This window comes from Eublepharis macularius, chromosome 10 (genome assembly GCF_028583425.1).
Source record: "Eublepharis macularius isolate TG4126 chromosome 10, MPM_Emac_v1.0, whole genome shotgun sequence".
Lineage (NCBI taxonomy): Eukaryota > Metazoa > Chordata > Lepidosauria > Squamata > Eublepharidae > Eublepharis > Eublepharis macularius.
In genome coordinates, this window is record NC_072799.1 from 57,951,745 (window position 1) to 57,963,908 (window position 12,164).

Sequence of the window (12,164 nt, forward strand, 5' to 3'; positions counted from 1 at the left end):
TGGCTGCAAGCTCTGATCAGCCAGCAGCTGTTGCTCCTGATTGCTGGCTTCTGCTGAATCAGGGCTAGGGCTGGCTACACAGGGCTCCTCTTCTCCTGAGGAGTCCTGGCTGGCTACACGAGGCTCCTCTCCTCCAGAGGAGACCTCACTCTCAGACTGGGCCATGACACCATCCCCCCTCCCAAGGCCCCCCCTCCTCTGTGGTCCAGGCAGCCCCGGTTTCTGCGGATAGGCCTGATGGAATTGTCGGACTAGGCGGGGGGCATGGATGTTCACAGCAGGCTCCCAAGAGCGGTCCTCCGGCCCATACCCCTTCCAGTCCACCAAGTATTCTACTTGCCCCCGCCGGCGACGGGAGTCTAGAATCTGGGCAACCTCATATTCTTCGTGCTCCTCGATGGTAATTGGAGGCGGAGGGGGCGGTGGCCCGGGATGGTGCGGGTCTGGCGGTGAAGCTGGGACTAGAAGGGACCGGTGAAACACAGGATGGATTGGGAGGGTTGGTGGTAGTTGCAGGCGATAGGCCACAGGATTCACCTGGTCTATGATTACGAAGGGTCCGAGGAACCGGGCATCCAGCTTTTTGGAGGGCCGTTGGCTGCTGATATGGCGGGTGGATAACCAGACCTGATCGCCCACGGACAGGGGAACACCAGGTTGCCGTTTCCGATCCGCAGCCTCCTTGTAGCTTTCCTTGGCAAGCTGGAGTTGCTCCCGTAACAGCTCATGCATGGATTGGAGTTCTTGGAGGTGATCATCAGCGGCTGGGATTCCCGACAAGGTTGCTGCGGTAGGGAAGAAACGAGGGTGGTGACCATAGTTTGCCATGAAGGGGGTCTGCTGGGTGGAGGAATGCACTGCATTATTATATGCAAACTCGGCCAAAGGCAGTAGAGCTAGCCAGTCATCCTGTTGATGGTTTGTGTAGCATCTCAGATACTGCTCCAGGGTCGCATTGGTGCGCTCTGTCTGCCCGTCAGATTGGGGGTGGTGTGCTGAGGATAGGTGAACTTGGGTGCCAAGGAGGGAGTGCAGGGCCCGTCAGAACCGAGAGGTGAATTGAACTCCCCGATCAGAAATTATATGATCTGGACGTCCGTGGAGTCGAAAGACATGCTGAAGGTACAGGTGTGCTGTTTCCTGAGCAGTGGGGTGTCCAGAACAGGGAATGAAATGAGCCATCTTTGTGAACAAGTCCACCACCACTAGGATGCAGGTGTGGCCTTTGGAGCAGGGCAGGTCTGTAATGAAATCCATGGAAATAGTCCTCCATGGGCCAGTGGGTGTGGGGAGTGGATGCAAGAGACCAGAAGGTTTGCCGGGGACGTCTTTGGCCCGTCTACATGTTTCACAGGCTGCCACATACCGGGCCACATCCGATTGCACCCGGGGCCACCAGAAGTCACGGGTCAAGAGGTCGGTTGTCTTGTGGCGGCCGAAGTGCCCGGCAGGTCTAGAATCGTGGACCAGCTGCAGTACCTTTGTTCGTAATGAGCCTGGGGGTACATAAATCCGGCCTCGGTGGGTCAGTAGCCCCTCTTCCTCTGCAAATTCATCTGCCTGGGGCTGGGGAGACCCCCGGACGTTCTGGAGATATTTCTGGGCAACTGGGTCCAGTAACTGTTGAGTCTGTATCTCCTCCACCAGCCCCGGAGGGGGTTGCGTGGCGGCGAAAGTTTCTGGAGCCAGGATGGTCATCGGAGGTGGTTCCAGGTCAGGGGATGTGTTGTACTCCGGCTTCCGGGACAGAGCATCGGCCTTCTTTTTCTGGGAGCTGGGAACGTAGGTGATCCTGAAATCAAAACGGGAGAAGAACAACGACCAGCGAATCTGTCTCTGGTTGAGGCGGCGGGCAGTTTGGAGGTGTTCAAGGTTCCGGTGGTCAGTGAGCACTTGGACTGGGTACCGAGCCCCCTCCAGATGATGCCGCCAAACCTCGAAGGCTGCCTTTATTGCCAGCAGCTCCCGCTCCCAGATGGTGTAGTTCCTTTCGGCGGGGGTCAGCTGGCGAGAGTAGTAAGCGCAAGGCTGTGGAGTGCTGGAGGGGGTTGCCCGTTGGGAGAGCACTGCTCCGATGGCGGTGCTGGAGGCATCTGCTTCGACTAGAAAGGGTAGCTGGGGATCCGGGTATCGCAGGACTGGTTGTGTGGTGAAGCGAGTCTTTAGGGTCAGGAATGCCTCGCTGGCTTCCGGTGTCCAACGGAAAGGTTCTCGAGGCCGGAGAAGTCGAGTGAGAGGGACGGCTATGGATGCAAACTGGGGGATGAATTGCCGGTAGTAATTGGCAAACCCCAGAAACCGCTGTACATCCTTCCGAGAACGGGGGGCTTGCCAAGTCTGTACAGCCTCGACTTTAGCTGGGTCCATTCGGATTCCGTGGGGTGATAATACATGGCCAAGGAATTCCACAGTAGGCCGGTGGAATGCACACTTTTCCAATTTGGCGAACAGGCCATGCTGCCGGAGTCTTTGCAGCACCGTGCGCACATGCCGAGTATGTTGCGACGCGTCACGTGAATAAATTAATATGTCATCCAGATAAACGATGACGAACTGATCCAGGATATCTCGAAAGATGTCGTTCATCAGTCTCTGGAACACAGCTGGTGCATTAGTCAGGCCAAAGGGCATTACCAGATACTCGTATTGCCCATATCTGGTACTGAAGGCGGTTTTCCATTCATCACCTTCCCGGATGCGCACTAGGTTGTAGGCTCCCCTGAGATCCAGCTTGGTGTAGATCTGGGCTCCTTTGACTTGCTCCAAGAGGTCAGGGATCAGAGGCAGCGGATACCGGTCTCGGATGGAGATTTTGTTCAGGGCCCGGTAATCATTACACAGCCGGAGTTCCCCGTTTTTCTTTTTAACAAAGAGGACTGGGGCAGAGGTAGGTGAGGTAGAGGGGCGGATGAACCCTCGCCGCAGGTTGGTGGTGAGAAAGTCCCGGAGTGCTGCCAACTCTGGCTCAGACAACGAGTACAGGCGTCCCACCGGCAGAGGGGCGCCGGGAATCAAGTCAATGGTGCAGTCATATGGCCGATGAGGGGGGAGTTGGTCTGCTCCTTTTTCCTCGAACACATCTCTCAGATCCACGTATTCCTCTGGCAGTGCCGAAACCTCCGGTGCAGCGGCCACCATAGGCCTTGGGCACGGATTTTCATGTGGGCATGGTTCCCGGAAACGAAGGTCTAACTGGCCCCACCGAACAATCGGATCATGGCGGCAGAGCCAGGAAAGTCCCAAGACCAGCGGAAACTGGGGAATGCCCACCACATCAAAACAGAGCCGCTCCTGGTGCCGCTGGATCTGCAACAGGAGGTCCTGGGTTTCCTCAACCACTGGCCCAGAACGCAGGGGCCGCCCATCGATGGCCTCAACAACAGTGGGATTCTTCTTTGCCCGCAAGGGAATCTGGTGTTGCGCAGCGAACTTGGCGTCCATGAAGCAGCGGGAGGCCCCCGAGTCTATCATGGCATACACGAATAGCCAACGTCCATCAGGCAGGCACAACTTGACTGGCACGAGGAATGGTTCTGGGGGGTCACCGGAGGCACTGGCTGTTCCCACAAGTGGTTTAGGGTGCGCCGACTCCAGGCTTATGGCTAGGGTCCTTCTTTTGGCAGGGCAGCCATCAGCATAATGGCCCACCCCACCACAATACCAGCAGAGGTTGTGGTTTCGGCGCCTCTCCTTTTCCTCTGGGGGCAAGTGGTTACAAGGTACCCCCACTGGCGTGGGCTCAGCCGGCTTTTCAGGCAAGGACCAGGGTGGGGGTGGATGCCTTAGCGCACGCGCTTGTCTCCGGCTCTCCAGCCGTCCATCTATGCGGAGACATAGAAGAATGAGCGCTTGCAGTCCTCCTGGCCGTTCGGATCGGGCCACTTCATCCAACACTTCATCAGACAGCCCTTCCAGGTACTGGTCAACCAGGGCCGCTTCATTCCAGTCCAAGTCCTGTGCCAGTAACTGAAATTCGGTGGTATATTGGGCTACAGTCCCATCCCCCTGGGTGAGGGCACGGATCCTCTGGGTTAGCTTTGATGGCTTTCAGGGGGTTAGCAAAGGCAGCAGTGATGTGAGCCACAAAGCTTGGAAAATCCCCTAGCAGAGGGGATTTGGCCAGTAACAAGGGTGTGGCCCATCTTGCTGCCTGCCCCTTTAACAGACTGAGGATGAAGCAGACTTTGACTTTATCTGTGGGGAAGTCTCTGGCCCGGAGTTCAATATATAGCTGGCATTGGGCGAGAAATGCTGGGAATTCCTCCACATCACCCTCAAAGCTGTCAGGAGGCTTCACTGGGCACTTTACAGGCAGAGGTGCAGCAGGTGCAGCAATCTGCTGCTGCAGAGTCACCAGTGCTTGAGTTAGTTGCAGTACCTGGTCCTGCAGCAGTGCCAGGCTCCCCGGGGTGGGCGTTGCCGCATCCATGTCGGGAAGTTTGGGTGGAAGCAATCTGTCACGGGCTGGGCCAGCCCCAGCAGGGTGGTTCAAGTCCAAACCTTAATGGCAGAGTCTGAGGGGAGTTCCAAGAGCAAAAGCCAGGTCAAACCGGTGGTCAGAGCACAAGATAACGCCAGGAGTGAGTCCAGAGTCCAAGAGCAAGGTCAGGTGCAATCCAAGGTCATTTACCGGTAGTGTCAGGTCCAAAAGCAGGCACAGGCACGGGCAAGGTTCACAGAACACGGAGTGGTTGCAGGCAATAGACACGTTGCTTCCACGCCCGGCAGTTCCTCCAGACTGGCTCTTATAGCCAGGCGTGGTTTTCAGCCAGCTGCTGGGGCTCCATCCTGACACTACTCATCATCACTCTCCAGCAGCTGGCGTTGGCTCAAGAGGCGAGCACTGCGCCGTCTCTCCTGCAGTTCCAGTCTCTGGCGCTGCCTGCGGCGTTCCTTGGGCGTGGGTGAGCCTGGGGGGGTGGAGGCTCTTGGCTGTGCTGCACCTGTGGAAGTCCCTGGCTGAGCTTCCCCTGTGGTGTAGGGGCTAGAGGGTGCTGGTGTCTCAGCTGCTGGCTGCAAGCTCTGATCAGCCAGCAGCTGTTGCTCCTGATTGCTGGCTTCTGCTGAATCAGGGCTAGGGCTGGCTACACAGGGCTCCTCTTCTCCTGAGGAGTCCTGGCTGGCTACACGAGGCTCCTCTCCTCCAGAGGAGACCTCACTCTCAGACTGGGCCATGACAGCTGCAGTACCTGGAAAGGTCTTCACTCTAGTCTTGGAATAAGTACAGAGAGAGTTCCAGGTATTTTTTCTAATAGTAAAATGATTTGGGACCTCTTGTGGATGAGATTTCAAGACTGTAGATAATATTAAATAAAATATGCAAAGTTTCACCTTAAAGATTTGTGCCTTAAAATACAACTGTTCACCCTCAAGAATGTAATACATACCAAAAATATAGGCCTCTATACTCCAATGTATCCCACCTGCTTGTCATGTAAATACTCAAGATGGTCTTTTCCAGGGCTTGTATATTATTGTAGAGCTTAACAAACTGCTCACTGCCTCACAGTCACAAGGTATTGCCTTGCCAGTATTTTGGTTTGGAATGCCCGTTATAAGCTTCAGCATGCCATTTCCTGTGCCTTACTTGCTTCCAGGAATGTTTTTTGAATGACTCCTTTAATGGGGAAGAATGCCATGATACTTGTTGATCAGTGGCAGGAGAGAGCTAGCTCTCTGAAAGTGTTCCACATATGAGATAGATCATTCTATAATCTTTGTTAGCATTATATTGAGCCATAGAAAATGGTGAAGAGCAAAGTAGTATCATAGAAAGGTATTTCCAGGACTCTCTTTTATCTCAGCAATACATTGTCAAGCATCTGATCACAAATGAAGTATGCTAACTGATGTCTAATGTCTCCAGTTCAGTCCTCAAACAGCACAGCTCATATCAACATATAATGCTTGACTTGAAAAGCACCATTAGCTCATGCTCTATCTAGTAGAGTATTATTTTATATACTAATAGCCAAGTATCCCTAATCTGAGAATACTTAAACCCAGAGATTGGTGCCATAAATGGACAAGGTAGATCTTCCTACATACTTGAAAAATGCCCCAGGTTTGCAGAAAAAATCTAAAAAAATAAAATGAGGATTTTTTAAAAACTCAACATCAGAAAAGGAATGCCTGTAGCTTTATCCAGATGCCCTCAGTGGCTGTTGCTAGGCAACCATAACAGTTAGACATATTGTCAGATTTCTTTCTTGTACTATTGTCACAATAAACGTCAACTGGGGTTGTCAATAGCAAGGTTGGTGAACTTTTTTTATTTGCATTGAAGCCATATTCTTAATAGACCATCTCTCAAGATATGATTACCATGCAGTATTGAATTGTTTTTAGTGATTTCTTAATGCCTAGGTAGTTATGTATTCCTTCTTTAATATCAATTGTCTCCAATTTAATATTCCTTTGATTTGAATTTGTAATCCAGCCTGACACCTAGACTAGTGCGGTTGCTTGGCGATACAATTTGATACAGCTAAGCCCCCTCTTTTTTCCATCCTGTAATACTTTAAATCTCATTCTTGGCTTATTTCCTCCACATACAAACTTGTTTATCATTTTTTGCTGTTTTTAAAAAATCTTTTCATCTATATTAATTGGTAACATTTGAAACAAAAGAAGTCAACTTTGGTAATATATTCATTTTGACTGCACGAATTCTTCCTAACCACGAAATTTTCAGTCTTTCCCATCTTTGTAAATCTTCAATAATGCTTGCCCAAACTTTTTGATAATTCTCTTTATAAAGATTATAATTTTTCCTGTAACATATATTCCCAAATATTTTATTGATTTTTTTAAAGTTACACCGTATTCTATTATTTTTCTCTCTTCTACTTTTATTGCTGCTAATAACATTATCGTCGTCTTCTTTTTAGCCAGATGCTAACCCCTGGGTTTGGAGTTTTTACCCCATGGGTACAGGGTAGAGTATCTTACCTGGGTAATGGCCCCACATTATCACAGAGCTTATTCGTTAGCTTGGTTTAATGTGTTACCTTCCACGATACTTTATGGGAGATTTCATAAAACGCCATAAGCAAGCAGCATACACTAGGCATAAAACACCATATGCAAGTAGCATATACTAGGTCAGTAGTATGCTGCTTGCATCCAGATGTCTACACAGGGAAATCTTGTATGGAAGCATGTTGAGCATAATAATAATAACAACAACATTTGATTTATATACTGCCCTTCAGGACAAGGTAACACTCACTCAGAGCTGTTCAGAAAGTATGTTGTTGTTATCCCCACAACAACAATCACCCTATGAGGTGGGTGGGGCTGAGAGAGCTCCTAGAAGCCGTGACTGACTCAAGGTCACCCAGCTGGCTTCAAGAGGAGGAGAGGGCAATCAAACCCAGTTCTCCAGATTAGTCCTGCCGCTCTTAATCACTACACCAAATTGGCTCTCATCCAACAATAAATAATCCAAAGGAAAAGGAAATAGCTCCAGAATCAATGCCCCACAGCTGCACAAATGAGTGGTTAGGTGGTTGTACCTGGGAACATATGCTGATAACTGAGGAATGGGGTAAACTGACAGGTAAGATGTATTCTTTTTAAAATGAACAGAAGTAAAGTTTTATTTCAAATACCACAAACTCAGATAAATATGAACAGTGAACACAAAAAAGTAGGATGGCAGATTTTAAACAGTATGCGGGGGCATGTTAGGGGCTGTTTTTCAAGTAAGTTGTTTACTGTTATGCTCGGGTTAAAATGTTACACTTAATCCACAGCACCCTCTATGAAACAGTAACTCTCAGTTCAAGGACTCTGGCTTGGATCTACCAGAAGGTTTCTGCAGACGGAATAGATTTTTCATGCATGGAGCAAGACTTCCCTGCCTCCCCTCCAAAATGCCCTGTGAAGTACTGCACCTGGGGGATCTCTGGGGGATCCAAGCCTCTGTCCTTAGCCTACTCTCATGGGATGCTGACCCTTTCACTGCACTGTCCTCTCACTATCGTCTTCCAGCTACAAAACTTAACTGAGCCCTGCTGTCTTTTTTTTTTTAATTTAAACAAAATTTTATTAATAAAATGCATACAATAAATTACAAGATAGCACAGATTAACAAGTAACAATTGGTAACTAAAACACAACCAATAACCAAATAACAATACTATATACAATGTAAAGTAACAGTGATAAGGCTTAGATTCTAATAACTACATTATAGCAATTCAAAAACAGATTTGTGAAACTTTGATACCGCCCAGATATTATTGTTTTCCAGATATTCATAGAATGGAGACCATTTCTCCTGAAAATTAGTGCTTTTGGGAAAGTGCTCGGCTTGATAAATTTTGTCACTCAATTTTTCTGTAATGAAATAATCCCAGATCTTGTTATGCCAGACAGATAATGTTGTCTTTGAATCTTCTGTTATGAGGTAGTTTTTTTTCTGTATGATACAAGGCCATTTTGAACAATCTTCAAAGTTGTTTTTACTCAACAAAAGTTAAAGTTAGGCATGATTGATCAGAATGTTTTTCAACAATTTTCTCCGCTGAGAAAGGTGTAGCTCCCCTTTTTTCTAACCTCCTCTAATTTTATACCTCATAACAATCACTCATGTACATGTAATGTCTGTATGAAGGAAGTGTGCTGTGCTGTTTATTTAAAGACTGTAGCTCTAGAATGCAGAATCTCCTGGGTTGTTGGGAGATAATTGAATAGAAACTAGGTCAGTAGTATGCTGCTTGTAATGGGGGCCTAAGAGCAATTCTAGTTGTAGGTTTCACTTCTAAAGCCTTAAATTGCTATATCCCATATACCTTCAAGACTATTTCAGACTCTGTCCTCCTTACTGAATACAGAAACACATTTACCCTCTCACAGTTGAGGTCACTGATTCTTGATGTACTTCGCTAAGGCTTATATTGAGTATGGGCACTCTGAAGAGTTGGTTTTATATAAATGGGAAAATATCAGTGGAACGTTTATGGGATGACTTTTTTAATACTCTGTTAACTTGCTTCCATCTTTAACCTTGTTTGTCTTTGTCTACAGGTCAAAGTATTGCACAATCAGCTCGTTCTGTTCCACAATGCCATTTCAGCATATTTTGCAGGGAATCAGAAGCAGCTCGAACAGACACTTAAGCTATTCCATATCAAATTGAAAACTCCAGGAATAGATGCACCATCCTGGCTGGAAGAGCAGTAATAAACCCTGGCATGAAGATCTGTTGGGCATCTTAGAATCTTGGGGATCAAGGAACTTGGATAAAGAGGACCTTTTGGAGTAATACATGTGCAAGCGGCTTTAATCTGCCCCCCCTCCCCCGGATAATGAATATTGTAGTAGTAATCTGGAATGGGTGAATTTAATGTAACCAAATGCAATTTGTCATTTCAAAAACAAATCTTTTTATGTGAGGGTGATGGTTATTTCTGTAGTAGGGAAATAATAGAAATTTGCACTGACAAATATTTGTGGTCTCTGGTAATTATGGCGGCGAGCTGAGAAATATGTAAAGGCAGATGCTCCCAATTTGTATCAACATCTGATATTTTATATAAATGTATTAAATTTCTCTAAAGATTCTTTTTCATGTAACGGTGTTTTGAAAAGAATAAATATTTTGCAGAGTAATAATATAAGGCCTTCATGCAGCATCCACAAAATATCAACTGCCTGGCTGATACGTGGAATTGCAGCAAATACCTTTTTTAGAAGTTAGATTTTTTCCATTATATGTTAAAAAACACTAAATGTATATTCCTTTTTTACCTTCTTGGTCTGAAATGTTGAACACCGTTTAGCATTGTAATGATGACCTGCTGGGGAAGTATACCTTTTCCATAATAACTTGATTTTTTAACTTTCTATTTAAAAATACCATAGTTGCCTTAAATTCAGAAGTGCCTTTTCCAGCTTTCCTTTAACAGGTGTGAACAATACATAGGATGTCCTCTTTAGTTTTCTTTTAAAAACAAATAAGAAATGCAGACTAAGGCCAGTCTGGGACATATGTGCTTGTGTGAACTGCATACCCTGTTGCCGTAGGTTAATGTGATTGATTCTGTTTTTTCAGTCAGCACTATAACCCTTATTAAGTGTACAATTCAGTTTACCCTTTTAGGCTTTTAAAATTATACTTTGGAGCATCCCCACTTGCACACGTTCTACTGCTTTTTGTGTTTATATGATGATCCACTTAAAATAACTTATCACAGTTTATATGGATTGTAATATTATGTATTATATGTTGAAATAGATTCTGTTGCTTCATAAACTGATCGTGTTTCAGTCTTAATGTAAAGTGTGTATCAGTTAAATTTAAAATCATTCCTTATTATATTACAGTCTTAAGATGTTCATGGTTTTTTGCTGTTCAGAGTTTTTTCTCTTACAGTGACCATTTCTTAGAATGTATCTTCTTTGTTAACTTTGTATTCATACTAAAGGTGTTTGCTGCAGTTTGTTTTCTTGACTTTATTGGACTTACGAATTAAAACTACCCACTTTCTTTTCTTTCCCACTAGCCTTTAGATTTATATCAGTTTTCATCCTAGGAAAATCAAAAAGAGCCCAGTAGCACCTTTATTGTAGCATAAGCTTTCGAGAATCAAGTTCTCTTCGTCAGATGCATGGTACAGAAACTGGTCAAATATAGAAGAGGGGGGGAGAGAAGATGCAGTTAGGGGGGAGAGGGAGGATGCATCCTCCCTCTCCCCCCCTAACTGCATCTTCCCTCCCCCCCTCCTCTTCTATATTTGACCAGTTTCTGTACCATGCATCTGACGAAGAGAACTTGATTCTCGAAAGCTTATGCTACAATAAAATTGGTTAGTCTTAAAGGTGCTACTGGACTCTTTTTGATTTTGCTACTACAGACTAACACGGCTAACTCCTCTGTATCTACATCCTGGGAAACAAGATTAAAAAGGTGTAAGGAGACAGTTTGTTGTGTAGACTTGTTTTCCTTTTTTTGTAGTGGCCCTAATCACTAAAGGGTGACATTAGTGTCCCCAAGGAAGCACGTTATTCACCAGAAATTCACCCCTTTTAATATGTTTGCCAAATCCACCAACCAAGTAGAGAACGTAACTTTTAGGTTTGCATTCATCCTCTTATTTTTGAGTTGGCATGCCCATTTCTGCAATACCGATTAGAATGGAGAGACTGAAGTTCTAGCAGAGAGTATTTTGTATTACTGATTAGTGACAATTACGCTGTATTTGCCCCCTACTTAACCAGGATATAAATAGAAATCGATTTCTTCTTAAGACCTCAACTGTGACCTTGCAGTTTCTTGGAATCACTAGCAGTCTTTGCTATATGGCAAACAAAGTGGCTGCCCTGACCCCCATGCTGGAGGGGGGGGGCTGCATTGGGGCACCCTCTGACAGCCGTGCAGTTGCTCCCTCTGGCTATTTGTGTTTTTATCCTGTTTTTCAGCACAATAAAGGCTCCTAAAAGCAGTTTACAGAAATTAAAAAGAATTCAAATTGTTTTTGAAAGAGAGACATTGCTCCAGACATGAGAAGGAAGGGGGCTTGGTTGTTGCTCCTTTCTCCTCCCTTGTTGATGCACATGCTGTCTGGGAGGAGAGGAGGCTTTACATTAAAACTGGATCCAAACCATATGATAGAATTTTTGTATAAGGATTTTTTTTAGTTATAGTGGAATCACAAAGTCCAAATGTGCCAGGCATGAGAAACTGGTAACATTTTCCTAAAGGAGCAGGGGGGGGGGGGAATTAGAATGGTGACGTTGGTTTGAATTAAATCATTGTCTCTGTTCTATATAGTTTGGTAATGTTGATGTGTGAGCCTGAATTGGTTTGAAGAAGCCCGTGCCAGAGCCAGTGTGGTGTAGAGGATAGGGCATCAGACTGGAATCTGGAAAACCCGGACACAAATCCCACTCTGCCATGGAAGCTTGCTTGGTTACCTTGAGCCAGTCATACATTCTCAGCCTAACCTTACCTCGCTTGGGTGATTGTGAGGATGCAATGGAAGAGAGAGGAGAGTGATAGAAACCACTTTGGGTCCTATTTATTATTTATGTCTTTCTCACTGAGACTCAAGGCAGATTACATAGTGTGAGATTAGTACAATCATTATCAAGGACATTTCCATAAACAATGCATAGGGTAAATAAATACAAATTTACAAAGACATAGCATTAGCAAG

General features: G+C 45.9%; 1 protein-coding gene across 4 annotated transcripts in view; it reads left to right on the plus strand.

The window, feature by feature from the left end:
• Positions 1-10,445, plus strand: part of ARFIP1 (ADP ribosylation factor interacting protein 1) — a 51,505-nt gene extending 41,060 nt beyond the window's left edge. For all 4 annotated transcript variants that reach the window (XM_054990006.1, XM_054990008.1, XM_054990007.1 and 1 more), the window contains one exon: positions 9,034-10,445. In XM_054990006.1, coding sequence (XP_054845981.1) covers positions 9,034-9,189 — 156 coding nt within the window. In that variant the 3' untranslated portion in view covers positions 9,190-10,445. The remainder of the gene's footprint in view (positions 1-9,033) is intronic.
• The last annotated feature ends 1,719 nt before the right edge of the window (positions 10,446-12,164 follow it).